At 41.2% G+C, this 22,313-nt stretch overlaps 1 protein-coding gene across 1 annotated transcript in view; it reads left to right on the top strand.

Annotated features, from left to right (window-relative positions):
* The window catches only part of RTN4RL1 (reticulon 4 receptor like 1), a 248,106-nt gene extending 229,330 nt beyond the window's left edge, over nt 1-18,776 (top strand). The window contains exon 2 of the mRNA XM_069761362.1: nt 16,793-18,776. Within this exon, the coding sequence (XP_069617463.1) occupies nt 16,793-18,135 (1,343 nt within the window). The 3' untranslated portion in view covers nt 18,136-18,776. The remainder of the gene's footprint in view (nt 1-16,792) is intronic.
* Nucleotides 18,777-22,313: the final 3,537 nt, after the last annotated feature.

Here is a 22,313-nt window from a genome sequence, read left to right as displayed (position 1 = left end):
GATTATGTGTGACTATTATACTACATAGGGGACTATGTGGGGCCCATTATACACTATAAGGGGGACTATTGAGGACCGTAGTATTGTGTGGAGGGCTACGTGGGTTCACAGTTAGGGAATCATGCTGTGATAGGGTCACCCTACTTTTCTGAGGGTTTTGAGAGGGGTACTATAGGGTCATCATATCATGCGTATCAAAGAATTCACTGTGACAGTACCATACTGTGTTTGGCAGGCATTTTTGTTAGCATCATATTTTATTATCTGTATTATTTAAGGTTTTATCCTGTGTTGTTACATATTTAAATTAGGTCATTGGGCCATACTGTATGCTTTTAAAGCTCTTACCTAGCATATATTATTTCAGTATGTCCCATTTGTGATTATGTGTTTACTTAATTCTAACATCTATTATTTAAGATGTACTACCCAGAGTTTGTAGGGAGGCATAAAGGAAATCAGTTAGCAGCCTTTTGCTATGTCATCTGAGAGTCACATGATGGAAGGTTTGAGGGCCTGATTCCTCCAGTGATGTCACTTACTAGGCTGTGTGTTGTGTTTCAATAAAATCAATGTTTTATTAGTAGGAGATTATCACAATGTGTTGTGCCTAGTAGTCAACCTGATCTATATAACCCTGCCCCCACCACTCATTAGTAACTTTCTGCCAATGTACAGAGAACACAGAAAGCAGCCAATCAGTGGTATGGGTGGGGTTATACCGAGCTCAGCATTCAGAGCTCTGCTAGATCTTCAGTAGAGAAATCTGATTGTATCAAAATAATAGCAAGCAGTCTAGTAAGTGACACATTGCCTGAATCAGGGTCTATGTCCCTACACCGTGCTGCTGTCAGATTACACAGCAAAAACTTTCTGACAGATTCCGTTTTTGCTTGTTACATAAACACATAGCTGGCATTAGGCCAATTACATGGCCAGTATATTTTTAAATATACTTAGCATATGCAAATTAAAAAAAAATACAAGCTTAATAATCTCTTCTCCTGTGCTAAGTGACAACAGGCAAATATTACTGTCAGTTTTCAAATTATTTATAATCTTACTTTAAGCAAAGTAATTGGATCGCCCTTTTCAACGTAATCACCGGCAATGCTTACTGTCAACGCAACTACATCTGCTTTGCATGCATATTTCCAGTATTCGTCACTTGATGAAAGTCTCTTTCCCACCAGCCATTCCACATTTGATATGAGGCATCATTAGTGCAATTGGATTCAAGCAGAGAACGCCATGTTGTAGCTTTAGAGGGGAGCAGTTCGGCAGACTGGCAGATTAGCATCATAGCTTTTATTGGATCAACATGAAAACTTTGACCTGCTGTGTCCATGAATGTTTAGATTATTCAGTGGTGATCTGTGTACAACGATTATTGATTCCACATTGTACTAACGCCACGGAGGCTGACAATTATTCAATAACGTCTCTTTTACTGCGAGGATCAAATCTAATAAATGTTCTAAGGCTTTGGTTCCTTTATTTGATACATTATACGGCACATTGCCGACACTAACAACTTAACAAGCAGCTCAAAAATTGATGCCTAGAAATGTAATATAATGTTTGTTTCAGCCGTTGATTGCTTTAAATCCTCTTCAATTCCCTGTTTTGCTGCCTCTAACATTTCACATATGGGTCTCTTATTTTATTGGAAAAATATGAAATACTGCTCATAACCTGACATGGCTTCTGAAAGTGTGTCTTAGTGCAAAAATAATAATGGAATGACACAACCAATATTTTTAGAGCAGGAGAATGCACCTCTAGGTCAGCACTCATATACTCGCTGTCTTAATGAGCTAACAGTGCTCTCCGCTGGTTACCATTCTAAGCAGAAGCCTAGACAATTCATCGATGCATGCCTAGGAATAAAGCAAAGTAGCTTCGAAGACTTGCCGCTTGACTCACTGCAGCTTACCCGTACAGACAAACAAAGACAAAATAACATTTTATGTCAATTAGGCGGCATTCACACTGGCATATTACAACCTTAGAGCGCAACTAGACTTCAAGAACGTCTCCTCACGCCTCCATTTTATATGAACGCTGAGCCTCATGCATCAAGACTGTCTAAAGGAGAAACTTGTCTTGTTGCCCATAGCAAGCATCGACCAATCAGAACTCAACTATTATTTCTTAAATTAGTTTTCTAAAATGAAAGATCCGCTGTGAACGGGTGCTAAGGACAGCAACAACTATTTTTCTATTAGATTAGACAGTTCTGATAAATCTGGTCCAACGTATTTATCAAGTTAAATGTGCCAGAATTCTGGCATAATTCATGCAAAAAAAATAGTCTCTTGTTTAGCACCATATTCTCTAGGCATTTTCGACATATTCTAGGTGACCTGTCCGTCAAAGTGGTATCAGGAAATGGGCGCAGTCAAACATGCGACATGGTGTGCCAACAGTTGGGCTATAATTGTGTAAGCCAACTAATAGGGGGTGTGAAACATAGACTAAGTGGTTTTATATTTAACCAGATTTATCAGACAGCACGAAGCATGTGTCAAAAGTATCTGAGGGATAGCCAAAAGTATCTGAGGGATAGCCAAAAGTATCTGAGGGTTAGCTAAAAGTATCTGAGGGATAGCCAAAAGTATCTGAGGGATAGCTAAAAGTATCTGAGGGATAGCCAAAAGTATCTGAGGGATAGCCAAAAGTATCTGAGGGATAGCCAAAAGTATCTGAGAGATAGCTTTTTCTTAAGACTATTGGCATAAAATGCTTTGAAAATTCACACAATTTTTGCACAACTTGGAGTTCTGTAAAAATCTTGCGACTTTAGGCATTATGACACCAGTTTGACGCAACTCTGATAAAATGTGAGGAGCAAGGGAGGAGTCAGGGCAGGATGATGCGCTACTATTACCATCTATCAAATTCAGCAAAAGTAACAAATTTATTAAGTGGCATGTGCCTTTAATTAATTCAATACATCATACTCCATTGAGCCCTTCATTAACATTGGCATATAAAACAGCAGTCTGGGTGCAATGTCCCCTAAGGCCTCTTTCACACTTCAGTCTTTTGGCATTAGTCTGAAACCGCCATTTTCCTCAAATAGCGGATCCACCATTTTTTTTGGCGGATCCGCTATTTTCCCATAGACATACATTAGCGACGGATTGTGGCGGATGGTCGTCCGCTCCATCCGCCATGTGACGGATCCGTCGAGATTTGGCGGACGTCATCTAGACATTGACGGACTTATAACGTTTTTTGTCTGCGCCGAAATGGCGGTTCGCGACAGATCCGTCACATCCGCCATTCCATAGAATGGTCGCCTATGGGCGACGGATCCGTCGCGACCGTCATTTGGTGGATCCGTCGCCCCATCCGCTTTTTCAATTGTACATGCTCCATAAAGTAGATACTTTTCCCAGACAATCCCCAAGTAACGGATCCATCAAAAAAACGGATCCGTTAGAACCGTTTTCTCAACAATTGTGACGGATCCGTTGATCCGTCACTATGTCGGAGCTGACTGACGCCAAACAACTGAAGTGTGAATGAAGCCTAAGTATGCATTGTCTAAAAATTAGCCAGTTCTGATCAATAAGTCACACTAAGTTTTTCTTATTACAAAGGTTTTCTATCTTGAAAGATAAGGACCTAACAGTACCTCCATATGCCTCTAAATTCATGGAGTATGTTCACACATTGCTTTTTTATGTTTTTTTTCCATGAAAAATGCATATTGTAGCCATAAAACCGTAGCAAAAACTATGAGCATTATTGATGCATTTTTAAATGTGTTTTTGACATAGTTAGAATGTGCACATTTTAGATTCAGATTGAAGGCAGAAAAAAACAGGAAGGAACAGATATGGCAACAAGAAGTAAAGGAACCTGTGAAACAAACCAGAAAATGTGTTAAACCTTAGTTTCCTCTAATTATTGCCCTTTTACTTTGATTACAGCTTTACACACCCTTGGCATTCTCTCAAGCAAATTCATCAAGTAGCCACCTGGAATGGCTTTCCAACATTCTCAAATGTGTTCCCAGGGGTACTGAGCACTTGTTGGTGGCTTTGCCTTCACTCTGCTTGTAACTCATCCCAAATCATCTCAATTGGGTTGAGGTCAGATGATTGTCAAGGCCAAGTCACCTGAAGCAGCATTCCATGCCTCACCTTCTTGGTCACATAGCTCTTACATAGTCTGGAGGTTGTTTCTGGGTCATTGTCCTGTTGCAACACAGATGTCATTGCACAATGCTGTGGTAGTCATGCTGGGTAAGTGGGGCTTGAATTTGGAATAGTCACCATCAGGGCAAATGAAAGTCCATCCACACCATCACATCTCCCTCCCCCATGCTACACAGTGGACACTACACATATAGAAACCATCTGCTCACGTTTTCTGCATCTCACAAAGGTTGGTACCACAGATCTAATTTTGACTCATAAGATCATAGTACAGATTTCCCCTGGTCTGAGGTCCACTCATTGTGTTGCTTAGCCCAAACAAGGTTCTTCTTGTCTACAATCCTCAGCTGTGGTTTCTTTGCGGTATAAAGACTTGCTTCTCACAGTTCCCTCTGGACACTTGATGTTGAGATGTATCTGCTACTTGATATCTGTGCATCATTTATGAGGACTGTAATCTGAGGTGCTGTCAATTTGCAGTTTCTGAAAATGATAACTCGGATGAACCTATCCTCTGCAGTAGAGTTAATTCTTGATTTTCCTTTCCTGGGATGGTCTTCATGAGAACTGGTTTCAGCATAGTGATTGATGGTTTTTATGACTGCACTTGAGTATATCTTCTGGGTTCAAGCTATATCTTGGCTTGACTGACCTTCATGTTTTAGAGCTTCTGTCATTTCTTTTTATTTCATTTAGCGTGTATTGCCATATTCTGACTTAGAACAGTTGTGGAATCAGGCTCAGCTCCATATGGAACTGTATGCCAACTCGGCCTCTGTAAAACACACTGGATGGTCACAAACACTTTTTGAAGGCTGGTGTCTCCACAAATAGGCTCTTTATGAGACATACGCGTTTATTGTAAGCATTCCAAGTGACAACCTGATGATGGTTTGCATGAATCCAGCAAAATGGTGGCCACCTGAAAATACGCTTATTTTGAGATTTCTCCAGAGTCCAAATCATAATAATCAGGGGATCGGGAAGTGGGAAAAAAAAATTATACTTGCCAGTCCTAGGTCCACCCATTTCCTGTTTCTGCAATTCCCCCCTGGTTCTACATTCACTTGATATCAGGCATCTTTTTTGTATTCTCTTCAGTTTTCTCTTTGGTCTTTGATCCAAATCTAGGGCTTACTAGGATCCACATGGTCACTTAAGGCGTGACACACATCATTGATATGCATTGTGCCTCACATGTCCACAAGAGGTCGAGTCAGCACAGAAAATCCAGACCAAAAAGAAGACAATTTCAAAGACAGATCCGAAATCTGAAGCTAGCGAAGGACAGCGTGAGGACCTGCGGTGCAGGACGCGAGAGTATATTTTTCTGAAAATGTTTTAACTCATTGCCGGCCTACCATTTATTTTGAGTGATGTCTGGAGAGAGCTCAAAGTATAAGGCCATGTTCACACAATGCTTTTTTTACTGCGGAACCGCCGCGATTTTGCCGCTGCGGGTCCGCAGCTGTTTTTCATGCAGGGTACAGTACAATGTTACCCTATGGAAAACAGAAACCGCTGTGCCCACATTGCGGAAATTCAATAAAAAAGCCGCGCTGAATTGCTGCGGTAAAAAAGAAGGACCATGTCACTTCTTTGTGCGGAACTGCAGCGGTTCTGCCCACATTGACCTCCATTGTGAGGTCAAACCCGCAGTAAAACCCGCAGACGAAAAAAATATCTGCGGGTTTTCTGCGGTTTGTGGTGCAGAACCGCTGCAGCAGGAAGTGCTTGGGCGGAGTGTGGCTGTCCCCCCGTGCCCCAATCCCACCCCCCATGCTCCGATGCCACCCCACGTGCTCCGACGCCCCCCCGTGCCCTCATCTCCCCCCCTTATACTTACCGGGCCTCCCGGTGTCCGTCCGTCCGTCTTCTCCCTGGGCGCCGCCATCTTCCAAAATGGCGGGCGCATGCGCAGTGCGCCCGCCGAATCTGCCGGCCGGCAGATTCGTTCCAGGCATATTTTGATCACTGTGATAACCTCACAGTGATCAAAATAAAAAAAAGTAAATGACCCCTCCCTTTATCACCCCCATAGGTAGTAACAATAATAAAATAAAGAATTAATTTTTTTTTCCCCCCACTACAGTTAGAACTAGGGTTAGGGTTAGGGGTAGGGTTAGGGGTTGGGTTAGGGGTAGGGTTAGGGTATTTTCAGCCATTTTAACCCTAAAAAACTTCCTAGAAAACACACAGACTCTGCAGAGAAAACTGCATAAAAAAACGCACTAAAAACCGCATCAAAAAACGCACCAAAAAACGCACCTGCGTTTTCTGCCAAGAGCTGCGGTTTTTAGTGCAGAAAAAACAGCAGGGAAATCAGGAACGTGTGAACATAGCCTAATACATGTGTGGGGCAGACTTGATTCAGATCACATAGAATCTGCCGGCTGTTTTTCACGAATCTGAAAAATATTTCAAAATATGTGCTCATCTCTACCTTACTCTATTGCTTACAGGGGAGATTAGTAGCACAAGATGGGGGCATATAGCATACCCATGGTATAGCATCTGTACATGAGAACATAATGACATTGCTGTTATAGACTGTTGATAAAGAATTACTTTATTTCTATGAGATAACTGGCCAGTGCAAGATAAATGACAGACTCTTTCCGAGGAAAAAAATCGGTCATCTGCATGGCCCCATAGACAAGCATTGGTCCAAGTGCGATCCCCGAGCCATAAGACAACTTTACTAGACAGAAGATAAATTTGCACCAAATTAATTTATAAAAGCGAACATATATTTTAACGGAAATCTTATTTCTTGCTCCGTTTAGTCATGTTTTGTGAGGCAGGTGATAGGAGACTGTATTTGCAAATTGAAAAGCTACAAGAACATTTATTACCTTATATTTCATCTGAAATACCGAAAAAAGCCAGAAATAGATTAGTGTTATGTGGTAAAGGGCTGCTTTTACTGATTGCTGTCTGACTCCAGTGTGTCATTTTATTCAACATCCTCTGTGCTCCTATGATTGGAATATCTAATTCTCTGCCAAATTTTAATCAGGTTATGACTGTGTGACATAGAGAATATGTATCTTATGCTAAATTAGAGTAATCATAGAACCTCATGTGGATTTAAAGGCACAACACCCTGCCAGAAGGCTTTCACGTACCCGCGCCTTATAGCGAGTGTCTGTGATCCGTTAATGCTGCAGTACTTGAGATCAGATTCTACTGTGTAGAGAGCCAGCAGAGAGGAAAATGAAGCTCGCTTACATGGCTCAATCAAATACTTTTAAGAAGTGATATTCAACCTGTAGCTTGGAAGACATATACCGCTCTTCAAAGACATGCGGGTGGCATTTTTAATCCACACAATGCTCCGTGTAGCACAGAATAGATTAACTAATGCACTCAAATGGCACACTTAAAACCAAAGAACATTGGGATGTAGATTTTTGAGAGTGAGATCACGGCTAAAGTGGTTCTCTTTCAGTTTCGAGGATTAAATGAAATTGCTTTAGAGAATAAAACATATCTGCCAATTTGTCTCATACTCCAGGGCAATGGTGTCATGATCTAGATGTAGGGCAATTAAACAGGACAGGTCTTGTGAGGGTGAACGTGGTTTGTAACTTCTAAAGAATAATTCATTAAATGACCTGGATGTTTATATTAAACATTAATCTGTTATTTTTAGACTTAAAGAAGTTGTCCACTACTTGGACAACTCCTTCTCATACCCCACGTTTGGCCCCAATGCAATAATAAAGCCTATACTCACCTTCTGTGATGGCCCTGTTCCCGCGCCATCGCCACTTGCTCTACCTGGGGCTCCCGTGCTGTTGTTGGGACATGAGACCCCAGCGCCCAATCGACGCTGGCATCATTGTCCCCACTTTCTGTTGAATTGAACATGAAGAAGAAGCCAGAGATCAGCTGCAGCCCAGACTTCTTCTTCATGTTCGTTTTGTCCAAATGCAGAGACAGTGACGTAGGCACTGATTGGGTGCCGGGGTCATATGTCACAACAACCACACAAGAGCCCCGGGATCACATCTTGCAACGGTGCAAGCACAGGAGGTGAGTATAGGTTTTATTTTATTGGGACCAAACATTTAGATCAAGAGGGGGTTGTCTAAGTAGTGAACAACCCCCAGGGGTGAGCCTAGCCTCTCTGCTGCCTGAGGCGAACTGCAAAATGGCGCCCCCCCATACACCCCGTACACACACGGCTCTGCTCCGCTCCATACACATACATGGGTCAGCTTCATACACTTTGTACACACAGGGCTCCGTTTTGTACACACAGTGCTCCGCTCTGTACACCCCATACACACACGGCTCAGCTCCACACACCTCATACACATGCGGCTCAGCTCCGCACACCTCGTACACACACGGCTCAGCTCCACACACCTTGTACACACACGGCTCAGCTCCGCACACGTCGTACATGCGGCTCTGCTCCGTACACCTCGTACACACACAGCTCCGCTCCGTACACACACGGCTCCATCCACACTGTAAACCCCTCCTGACCCCACACATAAGCTTACCCTCTTCCAGCACCATGACAACCAGCACATCAGAGTCCTGCATACACTGAGGCCACTGATCATGTGACCGGTGATGTCACATCCGGTGACGTCGTCACAGGTCCTGTGCGCACAGAACAGCCTTCTATGAGCAGCCGCAGCAGATGCAGGAGAGGAGTGACTTAGGGTTGAGGACCTGTGATGATGTCACGATCATGTGACCAGTCACATGAGCCGGGGAAGGCTGGATGAGGGGATTCGGCCATTCGGGACGGTTGGGAGCCTTGAATACAGTAGTAACTGAACCTGTGTCTACGACGCAAATTCAGTTACTACACCGGCAGAATCTGCCGCCCCCTCTCTTCATTGAAGGCAGTGCCGCCTGAGGCAAAGTTCTCAACTTGCCACATGCTAGCGGTGCCCCTGACAACCCCTTTAAAGAAAGACTCTACCTTTGCTCAACCTCCTTTTTTGCTGTATTTACATTTTTGTTGTTATTTTGTACTAGTTGTAGTTATGCCATAAATTATACACACCCTGCCTGTGCCCACTTTTGGATGCATATACATATTTTGTAGGTTTGCACCCAACAGTAGCCACAGTCAAGATGGACACCAAAGCATCCATTTTCCTTAGGCACCCATTAAAAATAGTATAATGCTTGGAATATAGTTCTTTGCAGTAGTTCTTGGCATAGAAAAGAGCAGTCTGCCCTACTTTCTTATACAGTTAACAATCCTATATAAGAGGCATGGAAATGACCTAGTAGTGTAAATATAATATAAAACATCGCAAATTTTATTGAAAATGCAGATACAAATATTTAAAGACAATTAAAATAAATACGCACAATGAAAAACAGGTGGGGCAACCGGAAACCCTTTATATGTATAAGGCTGGGCACACAGAGAAATAATAATACAAGAAAAGCAATTAAAAAAAGGCCAAAACAAAGGTAATAGGGCTATGTGTGAATGTCTATGCCACCGTAGAGCACCTGTAAATGAATAAATAAAAAAGTACTACAATATACCATAAATACAGACAATAATTATAGGTTTGTAAATATGAAGTCAAGATAATAATGATAGCCAAGACTTCGAAGTAGACACAAATTCACAAACATAGCAAAAACCAAAAGAGGGGATCAAAGTGTCCAACCCACATGGATTTTGTACAGCATCCTTCGTCAGGGGACGAAAGAATATACTTTAGCCTTCATTTGGTGAATGGAGACTTATGAGCATATGATGGCATACGCATACTGTAGGCTAAATGTACAGATGTACTGTGGGCTTACCCTAACGTCCACTGCTGCATTGAGAACAATGCTGACTCCAGAAAATTTGTCATCACAACGTGTTTAAGAAATATTCATATTCCCCATTAAGTAACCATTCTGGTGTAACTTTTCTTAGAACTCTGTGTTGTGTTCTTCCTCTGCGATGCTTCCTTCGAAGGTATGAATAAATTGATAACTTGGTGTTAGTGCACTTATTAGACTGTGGCAAACTGTGTCTGAAATATAATATTGCAGTAGCAGGCTGAATTTGTGATTTGCTGATCCAGCTTTATTGTTTTTCTTTAAACTGACTCAAATTATATAAAATAACAAAATAAATACCACTTACACCTTCATATCCACACAAATCCCACACTGATGTTCTAGCAGTTCCCCTGGTCTTTGTTAAGAATCAGTCAGCATGTGATCACTACAGCTAATCAGTAGCTGCAGTATAGGGATTTGCTCCATACAACTGGCATCAATGCTCAGGTACCATAACGGCAACCATTGCAAAATAGCTATTTCGACAGCAAGAGCAAAAATGTAAAAAAGAAAGGATTGCCTTTGTAATTGCTAATAATTTCAATACAGACCATTTTGATATTTTTCTACAAGCTGCTAGCAAACCTTTTTTATTTTACATCATGGGACCCATCATTTAAATAGTAGAGCACGTGACTGCCTCTGCCAACAATTGACCCCTGCGATCATATGCTGACCGCTTCTAAACAAAGACCGGAAGAACGGCCGGAGTATTAGTAGGATGCAGTGTGAATAATTCATGTTCAACAGTTAACAAAATGAAAAGTGAATGCACAAAAGAGAATCAATCAATATTTGGTGTGACCAACATTTGCCGTAAAAACAGCATAAAAACATAAATTCTTCTATGTACACTTTTAAACAGTTTTTGAAAGAACTGTGATTGTTCCAAACATCTTAAAGGGAACCTGTCACCTGAATTTGGCGGGAACGGTTTTCGGTCATATGGGCGGAGTTTTCGGGTGTTTGATTCACCCTTTCCTTGCCCGCTGGCTGCATGCTGGCCGCAATATTGGATTGAAGTTCATTCTATGTCCTCCGTAGTATACGCCTGCGCAAGGCAAGATTAAAGAGGTTGTACTATACTTTACTTTGATGGACTGTTCTTAGGATATGTCATTAATGTCTGATTGGACGGGGTCCAACATCCGGCACCCCTGCCGATTAGTTGTCATCAGTGTTGGCGGCCGCCGGCCAGAAGTACTCCCTTGTCAAGCTGCTTCATCTTCTGGTAGTGTCTGAGACTTGGTACCACACATTCGCCTCCTATTCAAACCCTACGGCGGCCACTATGAGAAGATGGCCAGCTCTGCAATTGAATACTTCGGACCGTCGCCGACACCGATAACAACTGATCTGCAGGGGTGCTGGGTGTCAGAACCCTTCCGATCAGACATTGATGACCTATCCTGCTGATAGGTCATAAGTGTAAAAGTAGTTGATAAACTCTTTAATTTTATTTTTTGAGCTATTGCCGGCCCTCCATGGTATTTTTGTAGAGTTCAATTCCACTCAAATAAAATTTCTCATCACTAGTGGTTAGTTCTCCAAAGTGTTTGGAACATAGAAGAATTCATGCTTTGATTCTTTTTTGAAGACAAAGAGTGATTAAACTAAATATTGATTTGTTAACAAACAGTTTGTTACATCATAAATAAACTATTAACACGTCTATGATTTAAAACATTCTATCTATCTATAAATGAAAAAAGGTACGCAGCACTCTAATAGCTACCAAAACAGAAGGACTTTATTTAGCCCATGTGTCATGGTGACATTTTGGTTCAAATGTAATGCATCACAAAGGTTCATTTGAACCCGAAACGTCGCTACGCCCCATGGGCTAAATAAAGTCCTTCTGTTTTCGTGACTATTGGAATGCCGCCTATCTTTTTTTATTTTTATATACTCTGACAAAATCTGGATATTTTGTTTGGGAGGCATTTGTACCCACCTTGCATATGTTTAATGTGTTATTCCATTTTCTATTTTTAATTATCTATCTATCTAATATTTAGCTAAATGTCTTTGGACTGCAGGACAAGGCTACCATAATAAATTCTGCCATCAGTTTCTGTAGACATTTTTCTAAACCTGTGGAGAATGGATGAAAGATATAAACACTTATGAGAATTCTTAAGCTTGAGAAAACTAAACAGAAATAAATTGACCATCTATCTTGGATATAAATGACTTACTTATGGATACACCATGGAGATGCCACTTGATTATATATTCTTGAGCTGTTCCCAAGTTTTGCTAATATAGGAGCCATACTGATGTCATCACCTGGACTAGCTAGAAATTCATTATACAAAAATATTTCCCTATTGGAAGCAGAAATGACACTGAAGCAATCCTTGTTTAAATGGTGTCACATTTCTGCTAGTATGAGTCCAAGGCACGTAATGAAATGGCTATAATATCAATGAAAACATTATCCTCTGCAGATATTCTGTATTTCATATCTAAAATATATTTCCTTCGTATAATAAGAAATGGATTGAAGGGAAATTAAAGGCATAAGAGAGCTAAATTTAGTGTACTTCCGAATAAAGGAATCATTTTCACGATATATTACTACTTCTGACTGAGGCTTCTCTGCCATGGCAGTGAGAACTTGTAGGGCAGTAGATCTTTTCGTATTCAAAACTGAGTAATGCAATAAGTAATTTTATCTAAAATTAGAGAAATGGTGAGCTAAAACGTAAAAAAAAGACGTATTTTCGGGGGCTGAAATTGGAAGCAAATACGTTATTGGACTGTCCCTGTTGTATGGATTAAAGTGTGTCTGTCAGCATTAAATGACTAAACCTAGCACCCGTGCTCGATGCACCCTTGGTGTGGTCATATAGTTCAGTGCATCTTTTCACCTACTTATTTTACACCTTTCACTGCTCGTTTATCGTTCCTATAAAGTTAGAGCTATCAACCAAGGAAGAAGGCAGCGCAAAAATAGGATGGAAAACAAGTAGGTGGAAAGGAGCATTGAACTATTTAGCCACGTCAATGGGGCATCGAACATCTGTGCTTGGTTTAAACGGTCATTTTTTTCTGGCAGACTCACTTTAGAGATTTAATTTGCTGAAGATATAGGTTTTCCAGAGGTATCGAGCAATATTTGCAGCAGGGTCTAATATTTGGAAGTCATAGCGCGTTTCATTGATTGGATTGACTGTAGGTCGATAATACAGACCCTATTAGAGACCCTATGTCTACATGAATCAAAGCACGCCTTGATGCTGAGCAAGGAATGACTGTTAGAATAGTAGACATAGGAGCTGAAAGAGCCTCAGATATTTGGACACCTGGTTATTATCATTATATTTTTCCTGAAAAAGGTGGAGTCAGGATGAGAGAGAAATTTCAAGAGAGAAATATTTTATGCCAATAGGAGGTGATGGGAATCAGTACATCATCATAGCTATGCCTTTGTTCACCTGGGGAAAAATGTGACGTCATGTATTTAAATATCCTGGCCGAGGTCATTTGGATTGTTAGTACACCCCTGGTAAACAGCACCTATGCTCCAGATTTCTCCCTTTACATATGAGGCTGCTGCATTCTAGCGAGATTATGGTGCATGGTCATCTCAAGTTACAAGGGTGTTTCACTACTACGATATTGATGATCCCTTGGGTCCTATAGGTGAGGATGTGACACCTGGCCACCCCACCGATCAGCTCTTCTCAGTTCTGGTGGCTGCCGCTTGTGAACAGTTGCAGATCTGACCAGCACAGCTCATTCAACTGTTTAGTGGTGGCAACCACTGGTTTATCTGGATCGGCGCTGTCCTGCAACACTCTACAGCATCGGGTAAACAGTCGACGGAACTGTGCTGGTCTTTATCTCTACGACTGTGTACATCTGGCCTCAGCTGGAGCTGAGAACAGCTGACCGGTGTAGGTGCTGGGTATTGAACCACCACGGATCTGATATTGATGACCTATTCTGTGGATAGGTCATACTTATCATCGTGAAACACCACTTTAACTCCATACCTACAACTCAGAATTATTAAAAATACTTTTCTTTTAGTAAACGATTACTTGAACGGAAAAGATACGATTATTATGGTCTTGTTTCTATCCTTTATATGTTTTCTTCCTCCCTCTGGTACCTCTTTGTACGCCTCGTTTTTTTACCCACTAAGAACATAACTATGGGGGGCCTTGTCAGTATAAAGATATTTTAAGAAGTTGATCGACTCAGACTTGTTGTTCAAGGAGGGTTCAAAGGTGAATTTTCTATTTCAATTTGGCTTTAGACTATAGTGATTTACAGTATGTTTTGTGATTATAGAAAAACCGCGTTCATAGTGAACAATAGATCATAATATTGAGGTCTGAGGTGTCTTGTCATGTTAAGGCAACTTAAACATAAAGATTAAAAGGTTTACTGCCTCCATCCATCAAGGCGCCCAAGAACATTGTTAAAATGCTGTGCAGTTAAGCTAGACATAAGTCGTCTCACAGATTTATCCGAGTATGTGGGTTATTGGATATTGATGCAGAGCTTAGTATGAAGCCGCGCAGCTCCTGCTATGAAGCTCTGTGGGGTGCCATATGTACAAAGGTATTCTCCTGTAAACTCAATAATACCGCTATACGTATACAGTAGAAGATGCCACAAATTCAACAGGAAGAAACCTCCATGTGCCAAATTAGTGAGACATAGAGGTACAGCGGAGTGTTCATATAGCCCGATGGTAGCCACATTATGCTCCTTACAAAGAGCCATGGAACAACCATGGCGGGGAGTCCTTAGGCTAGTATAAAGAAAAATGGCATTTCTGATAAGTTACATCTTCACCATATGAGTTCACTGAAGCTAATTACTGTATACTGAGAGAAATTAGTATTTCGGGTTAACATTAACATTTGAAGCTTGCTTTATGACAGTCCTCACATTGCTAAATCTCTCTTATTAAGTCTTCCGACCTAAGGAAAAAAATAAGTAAATGTTACGTTCATCTGCTTCACTGGTAAATTGTGCTAATTGTGCAGCCTGTAATCGTTCGCTGTTCTTGAATCCTCTGTTGTGTATGCACGTCAGATTCAACATTTTTTCACATAGGAAAAGATAATGAGTAAGAGGGTAAAGTTTGGCAATAATTGACCTTTTAATAAAAGTCCATGATATTTCAAACACAATCTATTTTTAATGGAAATTTCATTATTTAAGATGTCCTTAACCTCTGCCTTACAAAAGTAGAATATATACAGAGGTGACATTTTTATTACTATCATTATATAAAGTAATAGATTATGTATTATGGACCAAAAATTAAACAGTAGACCGATAAACTGCAAATGAGATTAACAAACTTGTAGTTAAAGGAATCTGTCACCAAGTTTTTGCTACCTAAACTAAGAGCAGCATAATGTAGAAAACAGAGACCCTGATTCCAGCGAGGTATCACTTGCTAGACTGGTTAGTATAGTCCTGGTAAAATCACTGTTTTATCAGCTGGAGAATATCACTCAAGGACTAGTAAACCTGCTGCCATATAGTTCTCCATATTCATTAGTTCAGTATAACTCCGCCCCCGCCACTATTTGGCGGCTTTCTGCCTATGCACAGTGTACACAGAAAGCTGCCAATCAGTGGTGTGGGCGGGTTATACAGAGCTCAGCGTTCAGAGAAATGGTATATATGAAGCGGAAAAATGTAACTGATACATCGCTGGAATCAGGGCCTTTGCCCCAAAATCATTCTGCTCTCGAATGTGGTACAGATTCACTTTCAAAAGACTTTTCAGCTTTCTCTGATTTTCAATTAAATACCAATTTTGGAGCATTATTTCTTATCCCTCTGCATTGCACCAGTCATCTGTTGTTCCCCCTGGAAGTGTGTGAATAAATTATGATTTGGGTGTTATTATTCTCATGACACCGTCCAACCAGCGCTTTCAGTGTCAGACAGTGTAGGGATTCAGCTAATTGATGAGAAGAATGGTAATATCCAGTTTCAGTAATTAGAGATCAAATTTGTTAGAAATTTCCCAAACATTCCAGATACTCGTGCATATGAAATTTTTGAGTTTGGATGAGCAAGGAATGGAGTTACAACGACAAAATACATTATACTCGCCGCCTGTCCTAGGCCCTACCCTGACTCCTAACCCCATCTCCATTGCAGCCGCTGCCCTCTGGTCCTCCGTGTTGGTCTTCCATTCCTCTTGTGCTGAGGCCAGTAATTGACCTCATGTGGCCACATAATGTCATTGAGGTAAATGCTGCTTATCACCCCCAACTTGACTACATGTGGCCAATCACTGGCCTTAACTCCGTATGCACCAGAGACCCATGCGGAGGACCAGGGAGCTGCAGCGGTGGCATAAGAGAATCAGATGACAGCCTAGGATAAGTGAGTATAAGGTTTATTTTTCACGCCTTCCCTATTCGACCATTTATTATGCTTTGGGGGTCATCAGAGCTTAACAAACGTCTTTTAGCGCCAGTTTGATTCAGACCAATTTATTTGGAATAAATAGAATCGGGTGAATCTACCTGAAATGAATTTTAGGAGACTCGCTTATCTTAGTAAATTAGTAGTACATTTCCAGAAGGAAATGGCACAATATGGGGTATGAAAAGTGCAACTGTGTTTTTATTTCATGGACTGGACAAATACTTACTAAAAACAGACATGTCATAAGAGCTAAAGGGCCCTCTGGAACAACATTAGCATTTCTTTCTTCTCCATCTGTCTCATTTGCAGCATCTATATTTGCAATATTGATATGTGTATTAATGCATACTTTAAAATATATTAATTATTTGTTTTCTCTCTTGTTACAGGGAGTCACTTGGATCTATTTTTGGTTCTTTTTGGACTGCAGTTGCCTTTTATATCACTATGCCCCATAAACTGCATATGTTACCCTTCACCAATGACTGTCAGCTGTCAGGCTCACAACTTTGGGGCTGTGCCAGAGGGGATTCCAGAAATCAGCGAGAGAATATTTCTTCAGAACAATCAGATAACGATGCTCCTAAGGGGACATTTCAGCCCTTCCTTAGTCACTCTGTGGCTCTACAGCAACAATATTACCTTCATTGATCCAGAGACATTTGAAGGGTTTGACAACCTTGAAGAACTGGATCTTGGGGACAATCGCTATTTGAGGGCTTTGGCAGGTGAGACATTTCAAGGTTTATCTAGACTTCATACCTTGAACCTGTACAAATGTGGCCTCAGCTCTTTGCCTAGTGGGATATTTAGTGGACTTCACAGTTTGCAATTTCTTTATCTTCAGAACAACCACATTGAGTTTCTACAGGATGATATCTTTATCGATTTGGTCAACCTGAGTCATCTTTTTTTGCATGGAAACAAGCTTTGGAGCCTTCATCAAAACACCTTTAGAGGTTTGGTCAACTTGGATCGTCTCCTTCTTCATCAGAATCAACTTCAGTTCATTCATAGAAATGCTTTTCATGATCTTAAGAGGCTGACCACTCTATTTCTGTTTAACAACAGCATATCAGAAATGCAAGGGGAATGTTTAGCACATCTTTCTGCTCTGGAGTTTTTGAGGCTTAATGATAACCCCTGGGACTGCGACTGTAAAGCCAGATCCCTATGGGAATGGTTACGAAAGTTTAGAGGAACTAGCTCCAATGTTATTTGTGAGACTCCAGACAAAGTGCAGGGCAGAGACCTGAAAACTCTAAAAGCAGAAGATTATCTTCATTGTTCTGGCTCAGAGTCACTTCACCAAATTAAGACTCATACTTACAGTACCACACATCAGATATCACATAAAGGGCACCACTCACACCATTCCTCAAAGGAAAAAGGAAAAGATTTGCACCAAAATGAGCCAGCTGCCCATCCAGATCCACGTCCAGGAACAAGGAAACATGGCAAGAACTGCACCAGTCACAAAAACCGAAACCGGATCTCCAAACCACTACCTGGGAAGAGCACACATGACTTGCAGGATTATGTGCCGGATTACCAGTTGAAATTCAATTTTGACACTATGCCCACTCCTTCAACAAAGAGGAAGACTAAATGTACACGGAGGACGTCCATGAGAATGCCAAGTGGTGTGCAGCAGGCAGCAGAAAACAGGTGTGATGGGGTCAGGGTGTCCCTGCTGCTCTTCCTCCTGGTGTTAGCCGTCATTGTACGCTGACCAACATTGGAAGGTACTTTAGCCACTGCCACCACTTTCTAAAGGACCAGCATTTCTTTCTGTTATTCTTCTTTATTTGTGTATGGAGGATTTGACAAGGAGGATGAAGGAAAGTGGCTTCTTATGATCAATTGGCTTGTATTGGTGGATTATAAATGTTAACCGGATGCAAAGCAGTTTGGGGGAAGAGCATTATCACAAGCCTACCACATGCTGCCCCAACTTTGCATGTACAAAGGGCAACGTCGTTTAAAGACATTGCAGAAAATTCATTACTCATTCTTGTTACCAACTAGACATGCAAAATGGGGCATTCTTACTAATCCTTCCTGGTTTTTATACATTGTTTGATCTTTAAAGTGGGAACATAATTGTTTGGAAGTCCCACAATCATTACAAGCCAGGCCTCCTACACATGCAAAGACACTGTGTGCGTAATGTCTCCAACTGGTTTCGTTTTGGCCTATACATTTGTTATTGGTCTTTGGGCCAATGCTGCTCAGAAGACAATCTACAAATCCTGAAAAAAAAAACCTCAGGCATATTATCTTATTCTAGCAGGGCTTAGCTGCCATGCTACCAAAGGAAGGTTGCAAGCATACAATAGGACTTGTTAAAAAAAAATAAAAATAGTAAAGAGATTCCTGCAGGCAGCCTGTTTATTTTGTATCTGTATCCACATAGTTATTTAATGACACAGCCCTTTACCTACCCTCTTTTGTCCAAAAATCCATAAGTGTGTCTATTATTGTTTCTATGGCTATATCTGAAAAAAAAAAGTTATCCTAAGATGAAAAAAGTGCTGTTCGTTTTAAAGCAAATGTTAATTATTGGCTTTGAGCTTTGGCGTTAGTTACTTTGGGGAGGGAGGTATACCTAAATATTCACAGCTATGCTGTCAGCAGTGGTGAATGTAGAAGGATGGAAAAGAGCCATCTTGGGAGAGCTTCAGAAGAATCCAGTGGCCAATGGAGTAAATGTTTAACACTACACAATACCATAGGCAAGGGTACGAGAAAAAAAAAAGTGATAAAAAGTATAAAAGGTACATTCAGCACGGGTTCATCATAAATATTCAGCCATAGAAGTCAGTGTCTTATTTGGGAGTAGTTTCGTGAAAATGTAGTTGGAAATAAACGGGTGCTCCCATCAGTGTTAGTTGATGTGAGCCTTATAGCTGGTCTAGAGGTATTCACAGCCTAGGCATTAAAGTTCCATATAATGTCCGTAATGACGATAACCTTGTCAGGACTCATCAGATATGGGCCACATTCACAGCATAGGCATAAAATTCGCATATGATATCTGTGAAGACAACAATCTTATGAAGAATCTCCATCAGTCATGGGCCATCTCTTAACTTGTCCCATTGGCACGGGTACTAAAGAAGAGATTATTCAGAAAGGATCAATGGGCAGGGATCAGGGACAGGTAGAAGCAAAAGTCGATTTAAAGCAGGGTTGCAACTTATCAGAAGATTTTTGTTATATTGAATTTATGGGGAAGTCAACATGTGCCTATCACTACTTGCAGAGTGTGCTGTGTTGTAACTCTATATCCTCAAAGGCTGCCATAGGATCTTCACGGAACGTCAAATACAGATGTCTTGGGATTAGCTCTACAGTATGCGCAGAACTCTGGGGACTATCAAGAAATTACACTCAAGTTTTACCAAGAGCAAAAAAATATATAAAATGTATAAAATAAAAGAAATATATATATACCTACATTATTATAAAATAAATATGTACTTAAAACACAAAGTCCTATTCTTAAAAAAATGAAGATTTTTTGCCCTGGAAAGCTGGAGTTCACATCATGATAGATAACCCCAATGCCGTAAGAAGTAGCAGTGTTAACCAGATATAGATAACAGATCTAGTGAGTATTGCACACACAATAAAACTGTTATTTCCTTGTAAGAAAACTTGTGTGACCAGAAGAGAACACGGAAATAAACTATAATAAAAAATAGCCTTGGGTATAAAAAAAAAATCTCTGCTTCCTTTTTTTTACACAGTTTGATGTGCTGAGAATACTGTGGTTTCAGGCTATTTCTATTCATTCCCTTGGCTCATTGTTTTTGAATACAAAGCATATTTGTATGTGCTGGTTACACTGTCTTATTACCATATTTTAATGTGCTGACCACTGTTTATTACAGTAGTAATGGCTCCTAACATTGTTTTCATGATGTGATATACTACATCCATGGAGCATCAGTGTGTCTATTATCTAATCAAGAAGGCAAGCAAGTGACAAGCAAATTGAATTTTTCATTCCCTCTTAGCAATGTATTTAGATGGGAGAGTTCAGGGTTTAGCACAATGTACAGCACATTCTATTGCATTCACTCCAATAGATGTCTATCTCCTGATAACTTCTTTTACCTTTATAAATTGTGCTACAAGGAATCTGATTTTTTTTCTTAAATTACTTTCCACATAGAGTATTAGATTTTGGTTTTGTTAAAGCTGACAACGTGTGATAATTATCCAGTCAGTCTATTAGATGCTCAGGTAATGTAGTAGTGCCTCCCTTCCTAATTAGACTAATAACAAAGAGCTGTCACATGTAATACTGTAAATTTGTTTCAGGTACATAAAAAAATCTGGGTAACTACCAGGGTGGAATGCAATTGGCAGGGCCAAGGGCTAAAGTGGCTGCAGGGATAGCATTTGTGCCAAGACCTTGGTGCCAGAGGAGGCCCATTATCATTATAAATGGCACAGGGTCAGTGGAGATCCTATTATAGATTTCCAATTGGGGCAAGATCTTCAAGTTACAACTCTGTCAAGGCCTGTCAGTTTTTATCTGCCCACCTCCTCATTTTTTGGAAAGTCTTTGGAGTCAAGGACAAAAGATGAACTGTGACCTATAAAATGTACCTTTTAAATGGAACTTATTCACTAACAGTCATGATCCCATGCAATTGATTCATAAGGCTTGGTCCATGACTAGCAAAATGTTAGAATGAAAGAGTGAAAGAATTGGAAAAAAGATTGTTGGTGGGGGGGGGGTATGAAGGTCAAAAGAAAACAGACCAAAGAACATCATGATGGAGAGCACAAGAATTACAATTTTTAGATATCCTAAATTCAATGGATGATGAAGAAGATAATGGTGGAATGGGACAATCTTTCAAATGATAATGTCGGGCCCAGTGTATACTTAAAAAAACAGGTCGCTAGCAAAATGCAATCCAATCTTAACACACCATGTTATAGAGCATATGTAGATGAATAGATTGATATATAATTGTGAGAAAATATTCAGTATTTCCTGTGTTATCATCATTTAAGCTTCTGCTCTTCATGTGACTTTCCAGTGGGCGGTCCTATCCGTGACTGACAGCTTTCTACCTATGCACTCTTATACAAATAAAGCTCCCGGTCACTGATAGGACCGCCTACTGGACCAAAAATCTCAGAACGAGCCGAGGCTTATAATATTAAACACAGGTTATAATGAATCCTTTATCACTAAACTATATAAATCTAGCTCTATAACATTGTGCTTGCAGATTGGACTGCCTTTTTCTTGTGATAGATTCCCTTTAACCCCTTCCCGACCCATGACGCCACGTAGGCGTCATGAAAGTCGGTGCCAATCCGACCCATGACGCCTATGTGGCGTCATGGAAAGATCGCGTCCCTACAGATCCGGTGAAAGGGTTAACTCCCATTTCACCCGATCTGCAGGGACAGGGGGAGTGGTAGTTTAGCCCAGGGGGGGTGGCTTCACCCCCTCGTGGCTACGATCGCTCTGATTGGCTGTTGAAAGTGAAACTGCCAATCAGAGCGATTTGTAATATTTCACCTATTATAACGGGTGAAATATTACAATCCAGCCATGGCCGATGCTGCAATATCATCGGCCATGGCTGGAAATACTAATGTGCCCCCACCCCACCGATCGCCCCCCCAGCCCCTCGATCTGGCCGGTACACTGCTCCGGCTCCCCTCCATCCAGTGCTCCGCTCCCCCCCGTGCTCTTGTCCGCTCCCCCCGTGCTCCAATCACCCCCCGTGCTCCAATCACCCCCCGTGCATTCCGATCCACCCCCCGTGCTCCGTTCCACCCCCTGTGCTCCGTTCCAGCCCCCCGTGCTCCGTTCCACGCCCCCCGTGCTCCGTTCCACGCCTGCCGCGCTCCGATCCCCCCCCGTGGTCCCCCCCA

The sequence above is a fragment of the Ranitomeya imitator genome, chromosome 3 (assembly GCF_032444005.1).
Source record: "Ranitomeya imitator isolate aRanImi1 chromosome 3, aRanImi1.pri, whole genome shotgun sequence".
Taxonomy (NCBI): domain Eukaryota; kingdom Metazoa; phylum Chordata; class Amphibia; order Anura; family Dendrobatidae; genus Ranitomeya; species Ranitomeya imitator.
This window is presented reverse-complemented; position numbering and strand designations above follow the sequence as displayed.